The sequence below is a fragment of the Aedes albopictus genome, chromosome 2 (assembly GCF_035046485.1).
Source record: "Aedes albopictus strain Foshan chromosome 2, AalbF5, whole genome shotgun sequence".
Classification (NCBI taxonomy): Eukaryota; Metazoa; Arthropoda; class Insecta; order Diptera; family Culicidae; genus Aedes; species Aedes albopictus.
Window position 1 is genome coordinate 331,803,381 of NC_085137.1, and position 23,172 is coordinate 331,826,552.

General features: G+C 40.7%; 1 protein-coding gene across 1 annotated transcript in view; it reads right to left on the reverse strand.

Moving 5' to 3' along the window:
• Positions 1-23,172, reverse strand: part of LOC109426278 (uncharacterized) — a 112,459-nt gene that overhangs the window by 52,308 nt on the left and 36,979 nt on the right. Inside the window, exon 4 of the mRNA XM_062852531.1 lies at positions 10,176-10,310. Within this exon, the coding sequence (XP_062708515.1) occupies positions 10,176-10,310 (135 nt within the window). The remainder of the gene's footprint in view (positions 1-10,175; positions 10,311-23,172) is intronic.

A 23,172-nucleotide genomic window follows, 5' to 3' on the forward strand; every position in this document is an offset into this window, starting at 1 on the left:
CACGGTACGTGGAACTGCAGATGCGCCGATCGACGAAAGAATGTGCAGGTTAAGGATCAAGGGCCGATTCTCCAACTTCAACATAATAAACGTGCACAGCCCTCGCTCCGGAAGCACTGATGATGACAAAGACGCATTTTACGCGCAGCTCGAACGCGAGTACGACCGCTTCCCAAACCATGACGTCAAGATCATCATAGGAGACCTAAACGCCCAGGTAGGCCAGGAGGAGGAATTCAGACCGACGATTGGAAAGTTCAGCGGCCACCAGCTGACGAACGAAAATGGTCTACGCCTCGTCGACTTCACCCCTTCAAGAACATGGCCATTCGTAGCACCTTCTTCCAGCACAGCCTCCCGTATCGTTACACCTGGAGATCACCACAACGAACGGAATCGAAAATCGGCCACGATCAGATTGATGGACGGCACTTCTCCGACATTATCTACGTGGCGCTAATATCGACTCTGATCACTACCTGGTGATGGTTAAACTGCGCCCAAAACTCTCCGTTATTAACAATGTACAGTACCGTAGACCGCTTCGGTACGATCTATAGCGACTTAAGCAACCGGATGTAACCACCGCATACGCGCAGAATCTCGAGGCACCGTTGCCGGACGAGGGTGTGCTCGATGTGGCCCCTCTAGAGGACTGCTGGAGTACAGTCAAAGCAGCCATCAATAACGCAGCCGAGAGCACCATCGGGTACATGGAACGGAGTCGACGAAATGATTAGTTCGACGAGGAATTCAGAGCGGTTCTGAAGAAGACAAGGACGCAGCGCGGGCGGTAATGCTGCAGCATGAAACCCGACAGAATGTGTAGCGATACAGACAGAAGCGGAAGCAGCAGACCCGTCTCTCCCGGGAGCAAAAGCGCCGCCTGGAAGAAGCGGAGTGCGAGGAAATGGAACTGCTGTGCCGCTCACAAGAAACACGTAAGTTCTACGAGAAGCTCAACGCGTCCCGCAAAGACTACGTGTCGCAAGTCAAAATCTGCAGGAATAAGGACGGGAGCCTCCTGACGGACAAACGTGAGGTGATCGAAAGGTGGAAGCAGCACTTCGACGAGCACCTAAATTGCGATGAGAATGTAGGCACGGGGGATCAAGACAGCGGAGAAAATGTCAAATTCCCATGCTGAGGGAAGTTAAGGATGCCATCCACCAGCTCAAAAACAACAGAGCGACTGGTAAGGACGGCATCACAGCAGAACTCATGAAGATGGGCCCGAAAAAGTTGGCCACCTGTCTGCACCAGTTAGTAGTCAAAATCTGGGAAACCGAACAGCTGCCGGAAGAATGGAAGGAAGGGATAATCTGTCCCTTCCATAAGAAATGCGACAAGTTAATGGGTGAGAACTTTCGAGCGATCATCATTTTGAATGCCGCCTACAAAGTGCTATCCCAGATCATCTTCCGTCGTCTTTCACCTAAAGTAAATGAGTACGTGGGAAGTTACCAAGCCGGTTTCATTGACGGCCGGTCGACAACGGACCAGATCTTCACCGTACGGCAAATCCTCCAGAAATTCCGTGAATACCAGGTCCCAACGCACCACCTGTTCATCGACTTCAAGGCGGCATACGACAATATCGACAAAGGCTAAGACAAAGTACATGCTGGTAGGTGGGACTGACAAACCTTGGCAGCTATGTTACGATAGACGGGGATATTTTCGAGGTGGTAGAAGATTTCGTTTACCTCGGTTCCTTGCTAACGGCTGATCATAACGTGAGCCGTGAAATACAAAGGCGCATCATCAGTGGAAGTCGTGCCTACTACGGGCTCCAGAAGAAACTACGGTCAAAAAAGATTCACCCCCGCACCAAATGTACCATGTACAAGACACTCATAAGACCGGTGGTTCTCTACGGACACGAGACATGAACGGTGCTTGAGGCAGATCCTCGGAGTTTTCGAGTGACGCGTGCAAAGGACGATATTCGGCGGTGTGTCGGAGAACGGTGTGTGGCGGCGAAGAATGAACCACGAGCTCGCTGCACTCTACGGTGAACTCAACATCCTGAAAGTGACTAAAGCTGGACGGATATGGTGGGCAAGGCATATTGCAAGAATGCCGGACAGCAATCCTGCAAAGTTGGCGTTTGCTAGAGCACGATGGGTGGACCAGGTGGAGCGTGATCTGGCGACCGTTGGGCGTGACCGACGTTGGAGAGCTGCAGCTGCAAATCGAGTATTATGGCGGCAAATTGTTGATTCGGTGTTATCATGAATTTGATGTTGAACTAAATAAATGAAATGAAATGCATACAAAAATTTAAGCCATTTTCATATACTAGAAATATAGTTGTTTCATTATTCGAAACGGTTCTCTGCGCCATTCTGCGCTGAAAGAAGTTAGACGAGTTCAAAGTTACCCTATAAAAATCAGTAATTTGTGAATAGCTTTGTTATTTCAAAAGCTAACGTTTTTTTTATGTTCAGCAAAAACTTTTTTTTTACATTCTAAACAACTTTGTAGAAGATGATGATGATGATGATTAATGTGTACCCACCTTGCGCTGGCAAGGATTACCTATGGCTGCAGAATCATTCCGGAAGGGAATAATCTACCTGATGGTTTGTTGTGGCAGGGTGAGTTAAAATCGCTGAATTCCTTCGGTAGTCAACATAAAGTTGCTAGCTCATGACAAAAGACTGGCTACCACGAACTTAAGTTCGGTCATCAAATCAATTAACCCCCTTAGGCTACCCCTCCGTGTAAGTGTATATAATCCTCGTAATATGAAATTTAAATTGTACAATTATATAATAAATAAACAATGAAAGGTAAAAATAGGTAGATCTCACCAAATTTGTCTCCTATTAAGAAACAAAACCTTATTCCTGAAGTCAGAAAGACTCAAAAACGCCGAACCACTTCCAGGAGTCAGAACGCCATCTAAACAACTTTGTAGAAGACGCAAAAAATGTATAAAATCCCGTTAAAAAAGTTATGATGAAATATATGATTTCTAGGAGTCATGTACATACAACGCAATATATCTCGTTAAGTATGAGATTTAGCATTATGACGTCTTTGACAAAGTTGTTCAAAATTGCATTTTGTAAAACTTTGCCGATGACATCAAACGTCGATCTGCATTTTTTGAAAAACATTTTTTTTTCTCACTTGATCATCCAGCTCTTCATGTCAAAAGATGCGCTATGTCTTATGTAGAAACTTCTCCGAAGAAACTATATCGCAAAAATCAACGGTTGAAAAGTTATCAAAAATGCGCACGAAATCGGCAAAATAAAACACTGTGCAATGTTATCAAAGCAGACTTCAATTTGAAATTTTTGTCTTTCATAATCAAAAATGTTTAATGATTTAGATTTTTTTCAGATTTTGACAACGAGCTTTTTGCTGCATGTCAGAGGAGAACAATTCGCTTGCAGGGTATTGGTAAGTCGGCGTGAAAGGTGAAAAATGTACGCGGAAGATTCGAAAGCATGCTTGTCGCACACCTAAAAATTCTGAAATTTACCCGTCTCGTGTATCATTAAAAAACGTTAACATTTTCAATACTGAATCACGAATTTGTACACAATTTTACGCGCATCATGTAAGTATGTTAGATGTCAACATAACCATTTCACCAGCAACGTAGAATCAGTATGATATTCATCAGCTGCATTCTAACTCGGTGAAATAGCCGAGAGGTAAGTGATGTGTTTCACAATCAACGGATCTGAGTTCGAATCTATGCGTGCCAAAAATTTTACTTTTGTATGGTTTTTCTGTCGACGCTGTAGACGCTAAGAAATAAATAAGTTTTATTTTGTGGTGCCCTCGAAGATGTAAATTTACATGTTTTGACCTTTTAATTTGTGTTTTTGAAGATGCTCATATATGTCAGGTTTAGGACACCTGAAATTACATGATTTTTCTAGGTGTGCGGGATTTGCGAAAAGTGTACGTGATGTGGACATTTTCCTGTTGGGAGTTGGTTGGCCCCTTAGAGTGTGTGTAATGAAAACCAGCCGAATAGATTCATCCAGTGTGTTCGTTCTTTGTTGTTTCCTTTAATATTTGAACATGACAAATACTTGGGGATTTCGGGGAAGAGAACGGGTGGTTATGGAAGCCAAATGAAGTGGTTTTCGGGCAAATGCTCGTGGGGTGGCCAGGCTTCTATCAAGAGATAACAACCATCATGTTGTTTTCCGACGGTCTCCAGTGGCCTTAACTTTCACTGCTACAAGAAACCTATCCAGGTAGACCATTACCTTCCGGTATGACTCTGCAGCCATAGGTAATTCTTGCACTGATGGTGGCTACACAATCATCATCATCATATTAAAAAAGGTTTCACAAAATTTTGCATCGCTGTGATAAATATCTGGTCCCATATGCATAGGAAATGCAGCAAACATGGGACTGATAAGCGATTCACAGCAGTTTAACAACATTAACAAATAATTGAGACATCCATCCGTTGAATATTTTCGACGTTTTTTCGAAGACTACTTTATCAAGAAGACATGCAACTCTGTTGTTTTCCCATACTAACGGCATGCGACACCGACGGCACCGCCGCCTGTTGAGCTAAGGTGGTACCTTTGTATAAAAGTGTAAAAGTGTATTGGTGCGAGTATGAAGATTTACATACACTACCATAAATGCTTCCACCTTAATCCGTGGTGGCGCTGCTAACAGTGACCCCCGATATTGAGCAGTGCTGCAAGTCTTCTTGATAAAGTGGTCTTCGGTTTTATGCTACTGTCAATGGCAACCGGTACCTTGTACTACGCAGTCAGTGGCGTAGCCAGAAATTTGCTCTGGGAGGGGTTTTCGATTTTCAATAATAATTTTTTTATTTGACACTGATATTTGGTAAATATAAACACTGAATATGAGCCGTAGGTTTAAAATAGCGGCGCAGCCGAAAAATTTTTTCATCACAAAGCGTTTTATACTGGAAATTTGTTCCAGAAATTTTGGCTCTGGGGGGGGGGGTTTTAACCCTAAAACCCCCCCCCCCCCGTGGCTACGCCAGTGTACGCAGTATCCACCATTTATAATGATCGGGAAGGAAATATGATGACAAACAAAACCAAAGTGACAAAACTGTAGGACTATCGTAAAGAACGAGTTCATCCTGGATGAACTTTTCGAAATATGAGAGGATGAAAATTCACCCTCAAGCTGGTTAATAGAAATACACTAGAACTCCAATGGCGCTGTAGTCATTTTTCCTATTTAATTAAATTAATAACTTTAATTGTAATAATTGATTATTTTTAAGTGTCCAACTGGTAGAGGATCTTTTGTTTTGGTAAACAAAATTTATTTGACACTTCTCGTACCGCTACTGACGCTGTAAGGGCGTGGCAAGCTAGATGTTAGTCACACGAACAGTCGCGACATTGGACTTCTGTGGCTAGTTATTCTAATAGCTGGTTGCATGGAATTGTTAGGGAGTTTTTGATAAACAACTAACCAATTAGCTACATCTTGACGTAGCGGGCTTCATTCTCGTCAGAAGATCGTCAACATTTACATACTGAAGAAATAGCACCAGCTGATCTGGTGTTAGTAATAGCATCTACGGGCTGTAAATCAAACTCCAGCCATGTAAATGTTTCGACAAAACGATCCGTGGGGTCTAAAATACCTCCCGTGGTATGGTAGTCCGAATTACTTTCTTCCCTCGCAAAGATATCCACAAAGCCACCTGGTCCACCCGACCATCAGCTTGAGCTTGATTGACCGCCCGTAGATGCTACTCCAGTATCGCCAGACCAGCTACACTCACACAAGGAACCAATGAGATATCTGTCGGGGAGAAGCAGGCATCTTCAGTGTGTGAGCGATGGTGATCTTCTATTTTTAGGCGACAATGGCGCCTGCTACGTCAGGTTGCAGGTCAATATGGGGAAGGGAAAGAAAGTGATGATTGCAATCGTTTGTATCCACATCTGACCGAATATATCTCTGCGTCAGCACAAATACATGCGGATGTCGGAGTGTTGGTGGGACTTGGTTGGCAGAAGGTTCACACATTGGTGTGTGGATATCAGGGTAAGGTGATAGAATTGTGGTTTTTATTATTCTGAAGATGTGCGGCTTGATTGCATAACTTGTAGGCGTTATCTAATAGGATTGAGACACTGTGCTGTGAAAGTTTGGAAGGAAGGGAAACGGCTTTTTAACCCGTTTCTGTTCTAGCGATGGCTATGAACATGTGAATATACATGAGTTGTATATGTAGAAAGCAGAGAGAAAGTATATAGAAAGATACAAAGTAGGAGGAAAGGGACGGGCCAGGGTTTGAACCTAGGACCTTCTGCATATAAACAGGGCCGGAAGTACGGGGGGCCGGGCCCCGGGCCCCCACATTTTAGGGGCCCCCACAAAGACCTTTTTTGGTAATTACACGCCAACTTTTTGTTTCATATTGCTCAACTACTGTTTGAAAACGAAGAGATTTTGTTTAAGTCCTTCGCCAAGGGGCCTCCGCATCCGCTCGGGCCCCGGGCCCCCACAATCCTTAATCCGGGCCTGCATATAAATCAGAAGCGGTAGCCACTACACAGCAAAAAATTTCTTGTGATATCACATCATTTTCGCTGCACATCAGTCGCGTCGTAAAAGTGATGTAGAGATTACATTCTTTCCATGCAGCAAATTAGCCGCCGCAGCTTGAAAGTGGGTCTAGCAATCGCTATAGAACCGAATCGATAGATGACTCATTTATGGATAAAATATTGGCATGGATTCGTACACTCATCCGTTGATTGTGAGGCATAACCCTTACCTCTCGGCCATTTCACCGAGTTAGAATGTGTATGATAAAATATGATACTGCTTCTAGGTATCTGCTGAAACGGGTTTGTCGACGCTTTCCGTTGCCAACCAGGGTGTACATGGTAAGTACGCGTAATTTCTGGCGATGTATCCATTTTCGAACGTAATCTCACTGGGATACATCGTTTTCCAACAATTATCACACTCATCATGTACACCCTGGTTGGCACCGGCAAGTGTCAACAAACCCATTGCAGCGGATACTTAGAAGCAGTATCATGTTAATCACCTATCTTCTAACTCGGTGAAATAGCCGAGAGGCAAGGGATATGCCGGACAATCAGTGGATCAGTGTATCAATATTCAGAGTGTCAATATTTTACTTATATATGAATCATGTATCGTTCCGGTTCTAGCGATTGCTAGACTCACTTTCAAGCTTCAGCGGCTAATTTGCTGTGTGGAAAGGTTGTAATTTGTACATCACTTTTACGACGCAACTGATGTGCAGCGAAAGTGATGTGATTTTACAAGATTTTTTGCTGTGTAGACCACCAAGCCCGTGCCACCTGGTTCACCCGACCATCAAACAAAAAACTAAATCGACCACGTTCCAATCGACGGTAAATTCTTCTCGGATATAATCAATATCCGCGTAGACCTCAGTGCGAATATAGGTTTGGAATATCTAGATTTGAGAGGAGGAAGCATTACCGGAGGAATAGATGGAAGGTATCGTGTGTCCTATATCTACCAAAAGGTCGACCAGCTGGATTGCGAGAACTATCGCGCGATCACACTACTGAGCGCTGCCTACAAGATACTCTCGAGAACAGCTATGGCAGATTATGCATGAGTACGACGAATGTATAAACATAAAGTGATGTGCGTAGTTCGAGTATCAGGGACACTCTCGAGTCCCTTCGAATCTCGCAGAAGTTTACGGCTGATGGTCTTTCGTGCTTGCTATTTAATATCGCCTTAGACGGTGTAAAAAGGAGAGCGGGGATAAACACGAATGGAACGATTTTCACGAAGTACGTTCAGCTGCTTAATTTCGCTGATGGTACTGACATTAGAGCTAGCAAATTTGAGACGATGGCGGAAACGTACATCCGACTAAAGAGTGAAGCCAGCCGAATCAGATCAGTCATTAATGTGTCGAAGACAAAGTACATTATGGCAAAGGGCTCTAGGAAGGAACTACCGCGCCCGCCACCCCGAATTTCTATCCACGTCGATGATGAAATCGAGGCGGTTGAAGAATTCGTGTACTTGGGCTCACTGGAGACCACCCACAACGACACTAGCAGAGAAATTCAGAGACGCATTGTGGCAGGAAATCGAGCTTACTTTGGACTCCGCAGAACTCTACGATCGAACAAAGTTCGCCGTCACACAAAGTTAACTATCTACAAAACGCTGATTAGATCGGTAGTCTTCTATGGGTGCATAGCATGGACCCTACGTGCAGAGGACCAACGTGCCCTTGGAGTTCTCGAACGGAAGGTGTTTCGTACCATCTACGGCGGAGTGCAGATGGAAGACGGGACTTGGAGAACGCGAATAAACCACAAACCATCAGTTGCCGAGAGAACCAACCATCGTCCACACCGCGAAAATCGGGAGACAACGGTGGGCGGATCACGTCATAACGATGTCGGATAGTATCCCGATTGAAATGGTTCTCGAGAGCCATCCGACCGGTACAAGAAGACGAGGTACACGGAGAAAGATTAGCGGGCCCTTCGCAGAATGCGGAACTGGAGACACACAGTCATGGAACGAGTAGAATGGAGACGACTCCTATGTACAGCAGAGGAGGCCTTAACCTGACCGGTAAAGTACGTAAAAGGTCTAAAATGAACAATGGTCCAATCTATATTGTCTACCCTATTTATTGTATATCAAGAAACAAGTGTACCGAGGACGTCAACATCTCTACTAATGGACATTATACCGGCATGATATTTATAAATGATCAATTCATCATCTGTCTACGGTAGGGTAATTGTTCCCATCGTTGCGGTAGTACCTATTGTTGCGGTAATGGCAATTGAGCACTTTTTCGACTGAAATGTTACCAAAAGGTATTTTTAATAGATGTATGGTGCTTAAATTATGAGATTGCACCATTTGTTTGCTTAAGATTTGTCCAAAAACCTATTTTAAAAAAATATTTTCATAAATGTGTTTGCTGCTGTGTTCCTATTGTTGCGGTAGTGTTCCTAATGTTGCGGTATCCCATATGATTTCAATGGGATACCGCAACAATAGGAACAAAATACCGCAACATTAGGAACACATACCGCAACATTAGGAACACAATGATCTTTCAGATAAAAACGAATAAAATGCTCATAACAACATCAAAGTGGCAATATTTCGTTATTTTCCCGTAGATTAAGGATGGATTTTATTATTTTCAATTCAATCCATGTAAAAAGTTTGCTTGGGGCGATACAATTGTGGTTTAAACATGAACCCAGCGCTTAACTCCTCCATGATCGGATCAATTACCCTAGTAAGTTTCAAGCAAAAAAATATGCGCCAATTTGATTCTTTTCATGCTTCATAAAGCATTTGAGTGGAATCCTCTTCGTTCGAATAAACGTAACACTGAAAAAGCGAGTGAGGATATCAAATTCGATTATTTGGTAACATGTACATCATTACTGTAGATTCCAGACTGGAAACGTCGCTGTCGAGTATTTTTTTATTTGCTCGAAATAATGAATTCGCTGACTGGGGATCTGATGCTGCTGAATCCACCTGTGAGGTGGGACTTTATTTATTCACAGCACTGTCAGAATACATCCCGTGCACTACAAAATGCTGCATGGATAGTCCACTGGCTCAATTGGAGCTGAAGTGGAGTTTTTTTTTTCTTCATATGGTTTCCCTTTTATTTCCATCAAAGAGGACACAAAATTGCCCAAAGCACCAGGGGATGTATTAATTTTCAGCACTGTTTGCACTTGCGGTGTGCACTTTGGTGGGTCGTTCAGAGTTGAGAGCGGCCAGCGTGCCCAGATGCAGAGGAATTGTGTTTTATTTTTCGTGGAAAACCAGATGGTTCTTGTGCATGCAAGACAAAACTGTTGTAGATGCAAGTCATTAGCAGAAGAATTACGTTAATCTCTTGGGTGGATGCCATTTGGTAGAAAGCTAGTAACAGGGTTTGCTATGGAATTCATGACTAAGCTCCAATATTACATTTCATCTTTTTTTTTCTTACTATACGTGCCTACTGGAACCTTAATATTCTTTAAAAAATGATTGTGCTCCTATACATGACGTGTTTCTCAGTGAATCGAGAAAATAATACAATCATCATAACAATCTACTTGTTACAGATATATAATCTATAATCTCCATGCAATTTTAAACTTCTTGCAGATACTAGTATTACTCACTTGTGGATCGACGAGACGCCGTATTCCGACTCGCGTTCCGAGTATTACTGCTCACTTTGAACCTTGCTGGAACCACTTTAGCGGCAGAGTCTCGTGCTTCAAATGTCATGACACAGGATGCAACCACTATAAAACCTATCAAAAAATAGAGAAAAATATAATTAGAATATGAACTATTCAATATGTTATTATAAGCATATCAAATCTGGATTGTTTGCAACTTTTGAGCGATTTTTTATTACAAACATTAGAGTGTTGTTCAGCTCATTCCACGAAGAAACATTGACAGTCCGCTTTTCGCCATCTCATGGCATTGTTATAGAAAAGCAATCAAAAGCAAATTTGGATTTGATTGGAAAAAAATGTTGACACGTATCCTCACCGGAATACAAATCAAACATGGAGCCAATATAAACGTCATTCAAACTCGTCGAACTGAAAATACAAACAGCATCCAGATCCAGAAGGCACACATGCTGGCAAGCACACACGATGGATGGCTCTGCTTGTTCGCATAGCTACTGTGCTAGCACCGGAAATGGGAAAACTTCTGCATGGCAGACAGTACTACAGGGTGTTCAATAAGTTCGGATACACCACATAACTTCAATTAATTTCATATCTGTAATTCAGATTTTCAAAGTAAATGTATTTATTGAAAGGTCATATAACACTGATCAAATATAGCATATGGTTTTGAATAAAGTTTTTTCTACTTTTTTTTATAAGCCTTAGATGTATCTAAAGTTTGTTAGCTCCGGCACGCTGGAATAATTTTCGATAAGTTGCTCAAGCTACAGAAGTCTAAAACGTTGACTTTTGAGTTAACATCTCACTATACTATATTAAAACAACTAAATTAATAGACAAAACCTTTACACTGCTATTTCAGTGATGATATGGTGATAAATTTGCAAGTTTAGTCAAAATGTGCTTAAATCTATGAAAAAGGCATAAAAACATTATACAAAGCTAATTTTGGTTCAAATTTGCCACAAAAGGGATATAATCAAGTTTTGGAAAAGATAACTATGAATTAAACTGAGATATAACGCAGCCTTGCTTTTTGACAAAACAAAAATCATTAAACCAGGTACAGCGGCAATTTTAGCAATTTTAAAGATCAAAATAAAATGAGTCCGTATTTCACCCAATCTGAATCTTATAGATTATTTCGTATGGCCATAGTTGCTACCACTAATGCTGAGGACAACAACCTAATTTGATTCAACTTAACAGCATTACTCAATAAAAACTTCACGAAATACCAATGACAGACGTGCGTGCCGGCCAAAAGGAACTTGAGACACATTTGCAATTATTACAAAAGCATAAAAGACAGTTTATTTCAAAACATATACTAGGGGGATTCACTTAACAGCGTAAACTGATTAAACTGATTAAACGTCGCGATCACCAAGGCAATCTTTGATTATTTCATTCGCAAAATCATGAAACATTTCATATAAGCAGAAAATCATGGCTTACGCAGCACTTTAATCTGTTTAGTGAGTACCCCTACTATATTTGATCAGTATTATGTGAGCTTTCAATTAATACATTCACTTTGCAAAACTGAATTACAGATGGGAAATAAATTCAACTTTACTGTGTATCCGAACTTATTGAACACCGTGTATAGTAAGCAAGCCTAGTTTGTTGGTTTTCGTTTCCAGATATTAGAAAAATCCATTTATCAGTATTAGCGTTCAAGTAATTTTTTTCTCCAGCACGAAAACAAGTTGTAATCGTGTGAAAAAATTGGAAAATTTTATCAAAAGCATTCGAAAGTTCTTTAGCATTGTATTTCTTAGTTTATATTGCCAAATACACCTCTATCTACAAAGTATCTTTACTCCAAAGCCCAGCACTAGTAGAACACTATTATCAATGCAGACGAAACCCGGAACTTGGTACGAGCGAATATCGATTTTTCTCCTCATCCATGCGTCGGGCCTAACTTCGGAAGTGGTGCGCTGTTTAGCGGACCTGATGATCTGCGCAGCGATGAATGATCGATTTTCGCTAGTACCAAGTTCCGGGTTCCGACAGGATCCGACAGATATCTTCGTCGGCCTTGAGCTATGTTCCTCCAGTATCCCCGAACGTGTGGGGTTCGCTGGTCATATTCAACCGCGTGCGTTCGGGGCCGCCCATGAAGTCACCAACCTGGTTCCCTGCTGAACATTGTTTTCACCATTGTTTCTTCCGACATTCGCACTATGTGTCCCACCCACTGAAGTCTGGCGTATATTGTCCGTTTCATTACCATTTTTCCCCACCGAGAATTGTCCTCAGCACATTGTGCTCAAATAACTCCGAAAGCTCTTGACCATAGAAGGCTATACTTAGAATCAGCGTCTTACAAAGCGAAGGTGGTTTGCTTTTACAAGCTATGGGATCTAAACTTATTACGCCATACGTAAAAGGCCCTACTCCCAGCTGCAATACGCCTGTTATGTTCACGGTAAACTTCATTTCCACATTTTAAAATTAATACAAGATAAACAAATTCTTCAAACACATTCCCGTCAATCACTACCTCATCGTTAACACTACAAGGCCTGCCTCTGTCTGTATTCGCAATCATGTATTTCGTCTTGGTTGAGGTAGTAGTCAAGCCTGTCCCCGCTGTCTACAGAGAAGCAAAAGCATCCTTCACTGCCCTACGATCGATGCCAATGAGATAAAAATCATCCAACATATGTAGCTCTGGTTTTCACAAGTTCCTACCTCATGCTTCCACGAGCCAAGCAGTGACAAAGCCCGCCAGCTAAGAGTTGTGTGCTTAGCTGATAGCAGAGCAGAGATGCTCTGCTGATAGTGAAGCCTCGGCACTGTTGTCCTTCTGACTTCAGCCAGATTGAGGAAGTGTACGTACCGAGCGTCTGTTCACCAAGGAAGTGCCGCTCAAACAGCGTCTTCTCTGGCATCCAGCGGCTGAGTATTCAACGCTCCTCCACCGGAAGCTATAGGTACTCAAGGTGGCTTCGTGGTCGTGCGGCTAGTGTCACCAAGCATATAGTCGCATCGTGCTAGAAGCGCGGGTTGGATTCCCGCCGCAGCTGTCAGGAAAAGTTTTCGGCTGCGCCACTGGGCGTTGCATGCTAGTCCGTTGTCTAGTGTCGTGCTGGAAGTACTAAACGTATCCGTGTCTTTTTAAAGGTGGCAGCCTCACCACGGTGGATAGGAAACCTTAGGCCAAGACCTACTGTTCTCGAAACCCAAAAACTGTTACAGAAACCGAACATGAAAGATAACGAACTGATTCAATGGCAAAGACTTTTAGCGATAAACAATGAATAAGAATTAGAACTTGGAATGTATTAACCCTAGCCCAACAGGGTAAATTGGCACAACCAACCAGAGGCATACCGTATGAATCTTGAGATCCTAGGACTGAGCGAAATCCGTTGGCCGAACTTTTCAAAACACAGATTGGTGTCGGGCTAAATTCTGCTATACTCTGGCCTTCGAGGCGAACACGCTCCTCGCCACCGTGCACAATGGTCGAAAAAAAAATAAAGTTCGGCCAAAACTCTTTTTATGTGTTTAATCGAAAATATAGGTGTTCTAGATATGTTATATAGTATTTTTAGTGTTTTAAAAGGGGTATTTAAAAATTACGTAACTTCAATAATTTCAAGAAACTGTATAAGTCAGTAAACCCCACATTTTTTGCGTTTTTTGTGAGAAATTCAATTTGAATTCAATAAAATGATTAACTTTCCATCAAATTGAATCATGTTTGTTCAAAACTTGTAAAAAATGTGGGAAGATTAATTTCAATCCAGTCCATAACGGGAAAATACCATAAAATATATGAAAAAAAAATGACTTTTTATATAGCTCTAATTTGAAAACCTGCAAATTTCTGCAAAATATTTAAACGTTTTTATGCAGTCCTAAGCATGATGTTTAAGATGTACTACATATTCGAAATTGCGGCGACACGTGACGACAAGAACCGTTTTTTAACTTCAAAATTACCAAAATTCCTTGGGTACAATATATAAAACTTTGAAAAATTTTGTGGCATTTGAATTTTATGCCATACGTGCATTAAAACTGTCCAACACCAAGCTTTCATATGCTATATAACATAAAACATATATTCCTTTCACAAAATATTAATATTTTAATATTATTTATTTTTGGCCGCCCCTTTGTATGGAGTCCGACCAATGTGCCGTGGAGTTGGTTTCCTGCTCAGCGCTCACGCTCACGCTGCGCTCATGAAGTAGGAATCGGTTAATGAGAGAATAATTGCAGCCAGATTCAGAACACGGGACCGAAACCTTACTATGATTCAATGTTACACGCCAACAGATGCTGCCAAAATACAAGCCAAAGAGAACTTTTACAGCCAACTGAATGCTGACGTGGATTCCGAAAGGTGATCATCATGGGCAACTTCAACGCGAAGGTTGGTTCCAACAACTCGGATTATGAGCAAATCATATGACGCTATGGTCTCGGAGAACTGAGCGAGAACGGAGAGCTGTTTGCAGAGTTTTGTGGCAACAATGACATGGTGATTGGGAGATCGCTCTTTCCTCATCGACAAGCGCACAAAGTGACATGGGCTTCCCCTGATGGCATCACGGAAATTCAAATCGACCACATCTGCATCAGCCGAAAATGGAGACGAGGCCTTCTCGATGTGTGGAACAAACGTAGCGTCAACATTGAGTCCGAACATCATCTCATAATCGGCGAGATACGGCTGCCCATTGCTAGAATCCATAGACAGGAGTACAAAGTTGCGTGTCAACACACGCCGACTGGAAGTCGCTGCGGTAAAAAGGTCCTTCGTCGAGGAGCTGGAGAGCCGTGCTGCAGATATTCCGGAAGGTACAAGCGTAGAAGATCAATGGAGCGCCATCAAGAACGACATCATCGCCACCGGCGAGAAAAAAAATAGGTGAGCTACGCATCCGGAGAAAGCAGTGGATCACAGATGATACCTGGAGAAAGATATAGGAGCGAAGGAACACCAATGTTGGGATAGAGCGTGCGAAAACACGAGGTGCCAAATTCGTAGCCCGTTGGCGCTGTTCGGCTCTCGAGAAGGAAGTGCAACGCTCATGTAGACGGGACAAAAGAGCGTGTATTCCCTAGCCAGCGAAGGCGAGAAAGCCGCAAGCACGCGGTGACATCCGTCTCGTCTACTTTGACCTCAGCATTAGTGGTAGCAACTATTACCATACGAAATAATCTATAAGATTCAGATTGGGTGAAGTCCGGAGTCATTTTATATTGATCTTTAAAATTGCCAAAATTGTCGCTGTACCTGTTTCAATGTTTTTTTTAGTCATGCTGCGTTATATCTTAGTTTAACCCATAATTATCTTTTCCAAAACTTGATTATATCCCTATTGTGGCAAATTTTGACCAAAATTGGCTTTATATACTGTACTAGCTGTCCCGGCAAACTTTGTCTTGCCAATTTGGGGTGGTTTGACAACTGCCTAAGGTCATCGCAGCAACGCACTCTAGATTGTTTTCATTTCAATCAGGCTGAAATTCTTCCCTGCTCATAAAAAATCAATATTTTCTGATTTTTCATACTTTTTAAAATGATTTTCGTAACTTTTTATGCATATAAACACAGCCACCATGAATACGAATCAAACCCTGCAAGAGTCATCCTGATCGGTTCACCCGTTCGTAAGTTTTGTTGCCTCAAAGGGACTTCAAACTCATTTTTATATATATAGATAGATATAGATTTATGCTTTGTTCATAGAAACATGCACATTTTGACTAAACTTGTAAATTTATCGCCATATCATCACTAAAATAACAGTGTAAAGCTTTTGTCTATTAATTTAGTTATTTTAAATTAGTATAGTAAGATGTAAAGGGGCTGTCCATATACCACGTCAGGCCCGGATTTAAGGGGGGGCAAAGGGGGCAAGTGCCCCGGGCCCCCCGATCAGGGGGGCCCCCCCAAGAATCCTGAAGCACTATATATTTTCTTCATCAAAACATAAAATGCTCTTTAAGAGACGATTATATTTTATACATGTCCTAGTGTAGTTATAATTGAGTTTTTTCAGAGCATCCAGATTATTTCATATCTGAATTTTCACTTGAAAATCCAAAGTTTCATAATTTTTTATATATTTACATCAATATCCTTAGTTTCGTATTTTTGGGTGCCAAAATATGTTGCTCTTTCGTTTAAAAATCATTATTTTAATTGCTAAGCAATTCAACTGTAGAATTGAAGTGTATTCCTCAGAATGACTTATTTGAGGGATCGGTTTTAATGCTTGGTTGCAGCAAATTCATATCTAGATAGGTATAACAGTATTCAATAATCAGGAAAAATGAAGTATTTTTTGTTTAATTCTGTTATACGCGAGTTTCTATAAAACCCCAAAAGTTCTTGTTGAATTCAATTGAAAAACTGTTTTAGGACTTAACATTACAAAAAATCGTCTCTATCAAATAACTGCTTAATACCCATCTGCATCAGTTCGTTGAGGACAAATGTTATGATAGGGAAAAGCAGATAACGATTCCTGGAGATGTTCGAGAAATTCGGGGCAGCTTTGGAAACCTAGTCTTTAAGAACATCTCAGAACAATGTTTTTACAGTGTTAGTGCTACAGTTGCCCCCTACAATCCTGACTTTGTTCACTTGTAGAATTTTGCAATTCGAACTGAACGCTAATTTGTAAAATTTTCATAAATCTTTAATTTAATTCGGATGAAAGTTTAAAATATATGTACCATATGAATAAAATATGAATTTACGCTGGAAACCTGTATGCGAAATCTTAACATTTTAGTAATTTTAGAATGCATGTTCGTAACATTTGTTTTTATTTACTTTAATAATTGGTCGATATTTTGAAGAATTGCAACTGAAGGTTTTTAATATTTCATCATAAAAAATTAAAAAAAAATCATCATTCGAATGAACAAAACAGTTGAGTGACATAATTTCTTTCTAAACCGAAAAAATCAGCAAAAAAACGAAAAATAAACAACATTGAAAAGAAAACGTTAATGTACGGTTTACATATTCAAAATCTTGATTTTGGGGGCCTTCTTTATACGGTTTGCCCCGGGCCCCCCGAAGCCTAAATCCGGCACTGACCACGTGGACAGCTTGGAGGGGGGAGCGGGTTAGCGAAAAGTCCATGCTTGTCCACGGAGAGGAGGGTGGGGGTTCTTCAAATGTCCACGTGGACAACATTGACATAGGTATAAATTAGGAAACAAGAATCTAAAAACGAAACAAATTATGTCGCGACAATGTATGATCAAATCAAATGTATGAAAGAACTGTTGAAGATTCTCAAAATACATGTAGGGATTTGCAGGCTTATTTTAAAAACTTTATTTTGTAGGTTCCTTTAAATTTTAAGATGTTTCTTATGATCATTAAAGTCTAAACCTCAGCAATACAATTAAGATGCTGTAAATCTTGTTTTTTAAAAGAATCTAAGAAATATAATCTTATCTCAACAAAAATCTAAGATACAAAATTACTTTATCTCAACAAAACAATCAGACCATCATAGATTGGACAAACATTCTAAAAAAAAAACCGTCTTCAACCAGAGGCTGTACAGACTAAACACTGAACAATCACTAACATTAGGCGATGGGCATTACACGAAAAACACCTAATGAAGAATTTTCTGTTTGACGAAAATTTTTACCAACTGGAGCAAGAGTCGAACCCACACTTTCACAAACATTAAGCTTAGTTAAAAAAACAATGTTGAAAACTTGTAGGTACCTATTTTGTACTACTTGTTTGTATTATATGTAAAGCTATTGAATATTTGTATTTTATAAAGTTTTCAATAGGACAGATCGGTGAAGTACTAGATTTGTAGTAATGAGCTGATTTTTAGTATGGTGAGAAGGTCAATTCTCCGTTTCTGCAATAAAATAGTGCAAAAAGCGTGGGTATTATGATTCCTGGCCTAATTTAATGCTGTTTGAGCAAAACTTTGAGCAACAGTGTTGTTATTTTCTCCATTTCTTGCAACATAAACAACAAAGTTATCCAAAGTTTTGCTCAATTAGCATCAAATTAGACGAGAAATTATAATACCAACGCATTTTGCATCATTTCATTGCAGAAACGGAGAATTGACCTTCTCACCATACTAAAATTCAGCTCATTACTACAAATCTAGTACTTCACCGAACGTGCCCCATTATATTTAAGACATTGTTTACGAAGAAAAAAAAACTTTTTCAAAATCACTTTTTCCATTTATTTTGTAAATATGAAAAAAAAACTCTTTTTGGGATGTCCACGTGGACATTGGGGGAGGGGGGTAGGGGTTAATGAAAAGTCCACGCTTGTCCACGGGGAGGGGGGAGGGGGTCAAAAACCATGAATTTTCTGTCCACATGGTATATGGTCGGCCCCAAACTCAAAAGTCAACGTTTTAGACTTCTGTAGCATGAGCAACTTTTCGAAATTTATCCTAGCGTGTCGGAGCTAACAAACATTAGATAAATCAAAGGCTTATAAAAATAGTAGAAAAAGACGTTATCAAGACCATATGCTGCATTTGATCAGTGTTATATGACCTTTCAATAAATACATTTACTTTGAAAATCTTCACTACAGATGTGAAATAAATTCAAGTTATATAGTGTATCCGAACTTATTGAACACCGTGTACATGTCATATAATGGAAGTTTACATGATATTTCATGACTTTTACATGATATGTCATGTAAACTTTTGTGATATCCCACGCTCCAATTATGTGCATCATATGTCATAGAATTTCACACTCTTTTTTCGATCTCTGTGGAGACGTCGGGTTAGTGAAAGTAAGATGAATGCTACGAAGCCCGTAGAAGACACGTCTGGACAGTTCTTGGGTCGATCAATTTTTGACCAGTTGATACGCTAGTTCGAGCACTTTGGAAATGTTTTTCAAGTACATATTAGCTACGTCATCAACACCTCAGCATGATCCGCCAGGGGTTCGACGCATTACCCCTGTCAACACCAAAGCTCCATCAGGTGTAGAAGATAGAAACAGCTATCCGTAGCATTAAATCGAACAGAGTCCCGGGGATCGATCGCATATCAGCTGAGATGTTCAAATCTGACCCTGTAGTATCTGCACAACTGCACAACGGCCGACCGGATTCAAGGCGTCTTAGTAAAGGTACTTAAAAAGGGTGACATGACTGTATGCGATAATTGGCGGTGTTGGCGCGTCAGACGAATAGGCCCTTTGAAGCAATCGTTTGAAGTCTACCACCACTACGACAACTATCCCGTCATCACATAGCTTGTCAAACGAAAATGTTTATTCTGTTATTAATTGCAAAACGTGGACAACCAATGTGAAAACTTAGGCCGGAACAAATCTCATTTTCTTCTTTTGTCACAGTGCTCGTTGACTCGTGAAGGGGGAGGATGATAAATAATAAACGTATTCGACGGAAAAATATCCGAACAATTAGGCAAAATCTGTAAACTCATCGGATTTATTAAGAAATTTTCTGGGGAACTATAATTCCACCTTAATTTTTCTAAATTTCTTGAACATTTTATTTGTGCCCCCCCTCAAAATGTTGAATTCCGACCAAAATTTTCCGAGGGGGGCGGTGACATAAGAGAAAATCGAAATTTGTGTCAGCCTTATTGTAATTTCTTAAGTTATAATTGAATTCGTTGTAATATTGACGCTAGAATTATTCGAAGGCTAAACCCGTTCATTGAACTGAGTCTTAACTAAGAGCAGGTATAGTTAACATTGAATTCCAATGCATATCACATCAACCAATTTCATTCTTATTTTGCGGACATAATCCGTGTAGGTTTAGTCGATAAATACTGAAAATCATCAGTTTAAAACCCGAGGACTTGATAACAAATATCTTATTATGGACTATGAGCTAGTGAACAGATGTTAGATCACAACAAATTACCACAGGTCCTAGACAGCAAATTCCCGTGCCGCTAGAGGTCCAATACGCTCAAAGTATAATCAAACTAAATTGTAAGTAACCTACATGTACCTATGTCCTGAACAGTTAACAGGCGGGGTGTCATGTTACTGTATCTACTGGTTCTCGAAGTCCTCTGCAAAGTCATCCTTAACCGGATACAGGAGAAGATTGATGCAACTCTCCAACGGCAGTAAGCTGGAGTGTCACGCTCACGCTCCGTATCATCTTGGAGCAAATCAATGAGTTGCAAAAGTCTCTGTACATGATGTTCTTTGATAACCAAAAAGCTTTCGAACGTCTCAACCGTGTTTTTTAAGCCCTCAGGCGTAAGGGTGTCTCTGAGAAAATCATGGGCCTTATTGAAGCACAGTACAGGGTATTTTCGTGCATAGGCACCGTCCACAAATTACGTAACGCTCTAGGGGGAGGGAGTATGGCCGAGCGTTACGGCCCACACAAAATTTTTCGATATTTCATACAAAAAAGCGTTACGGAGGGGGGAGGGGGGTCGAAAAATATCGATTTTAGCGTTACGTAATAAATGGGCGCTCCCATAGTACTGCACAACGGCCGGTGCCTTGCCCGATCCCATCCGGGTCGTTGCTGGAGTGTGGCAAGGATGTAATCGACGAGATCCTGGTATTGATTGATCGTGAACCAAATCCACTATGGGGGATTCCCATACAAGCAGGCGGACAAAAATATTTTCGTCATATTTTCGAGGAATTGTTAGTATTCTGTAGTTGGTTCGACTAAAATATATTGTTTATGGACATTTTTAAACATCACGACCAAGTTTTGAAAAGGGCGTATTTTCAATATGGTCAAATAACTGATAATATATAAAAAGTTTGAATTTGTTTTATTTTTTAAATTTTTATTTTGTTTTTTTGTGCTTAGAATGATCAACACTATTGTGTAGTTACTTTCAAAAATTAATTCCAAGGGAATTTGCTTAGAATGTTTGAAAATCGTCGTTTAATCTCAAGGAGTGCGCCCGGGCGGTCTCGTGCGTAAAAAAACGCTGAATCTCCCAAGACCGCAATTTACCGCAGCATTTCGCATACAAAATCATTAGAGTAGACCTAAAGCTTGACCATAAACAGATTTTGAGCCTGGGAATGTTTGAGAAAAAAAGATGCCGATTATCAAAATTTGAATCTCATGCCTTTTTCAACTTCTTCTTCTTCTTGTACCTTTTTTCATACAATGGTTCAATTATTTCACAAAACCACGTGTTTGTTGGAAAGCTTGCTTCATTATCTTACCAATGATGTATTGAAACCAACAGATAATGATGATATTAGCGAAAATATCGATTTGAAATTATGTGCTGTTTTTTTGCGAAAATTACATTTTTTAGCTTTACTCAACTTTGATACTCAATATCTTTGTAACTACATCAGCTAGAAACTTGAAATTCTAGATTTCTCTTAGTTTATATGTTTATTATCGATATAAAAATTCAGAACAAGCATTAGTAGAAGACACTTTTCTGATTTTTGTCCGCCTGATATCCTATAGTGAAATCGTGCGTTGCTGTGGCAGCCCATTACCATGTAGCGCCCAAAAATGACTTCGACATGGATGATAACGTTGCTCTCCTAACTCAACGGCGCTCTGATATGCAGAGCAAGCTCGATGATCCTGCCAATCACTCCTCAGCGGCAGGTCTTACCATCAACGTCAACAAGACCAAATCGTTGGATGTAAATACGGTTAACCCTTCCAGCTTTATGGTAGCTGGGCAAAAGCTTCCTATATCTTGGTGGCCAAATGACGGCCGATGGTGTGGCATTACGATCGACATAGGTGCATGGATTAAGAAGGCGAGAGCTGCTTTTGCGAGTTTAACAAATGTATGGAAAACAACCAGGTTAGTCGACGCATCAAAACCCGAATTTTAACTTGAACGTAAAATCTGTGCTGCTGTACCATAGGAGTTCGATTCCGGACGCGGTCATTTTTCTTTTTTTTTTACTCCAATCCATCTTGCAGATCATGTTTAGATATTGGGTTGGTTTTCTACATCCCAAATCTCCCCAGATATTGGTTTGATCTAAAAAAATAAAATCTAAACGAGATGTTATCGTGTTCTCCCCATACTAATTTTTGATATTATTTCTGATCTTTTATCTCTTATGTCAAACAAACTAATAGCTTATTATTATCTTCAGTACTTCACTGAGTAAGATCTTATAATGATATTGTTCTGATTTTTTCGTCTACTCGGGCAGTGAAACTTGGTGAGTATCAGTGGAGAACACTCAATGGCTGCAGGTCTTCATCAATAGATGCCTGAGGTATATAATTCGTTCATAATGGCCTAACAATTGGATCTGTAATGTGGAGCTCCATCGTCGATGTCATCAAAAGCCAATAGCAACAGCAATTCTGAAGCGAAAGTGGGGGTGGGTAGGCCACACTCTACGCATGGGCGGGAACGAAATTTGCAAACAAGCGCTAGATTGGAACCCAGGTATCAGTAGTTCGGCTCCAGAGGCACGTTCTCCTCCATTTGTGGAAATTTGTGCCATTGGATTGGTTTGGAACCCAGCAGGACATCATAGCCGAGGCAGACCCTAAGCATCATGACAGCGCAACCTCAACAAGGAAATAAAGGAAGTCGACAGAAATTCGACCTGACCACAGGTCAAGGCGATGGTTGGCAATCGCCCAGGATGAAGATCTTTCAATTCGGCCCTCTACACCACGATGGGCGCGATGAGTTCTACTGCTGTTAAACAGTGAAATTACGGTTTGGGACAAACGGAATATATACTGCCACAAGGCATTCAGTCAAATAACGTGGAACCACTAGAGGCATTCTGTGGATAGATGAATGATTTTAATTATAATATCGTTGGATATGTTTCGTGTAAAAACTGTTATCCAACCGTCAACAGCAGTTTGAATAATTATTTCGATCTCAAACTTTTAGCTGGCCAAAACCTGTTATGATGGATAGCGAAAAGAACAATCCCGAAGAATCTGGAAAGAGAGGACGGAAGTTTGCAGAAAAGAATTTCCAACATTAAAAAGTTC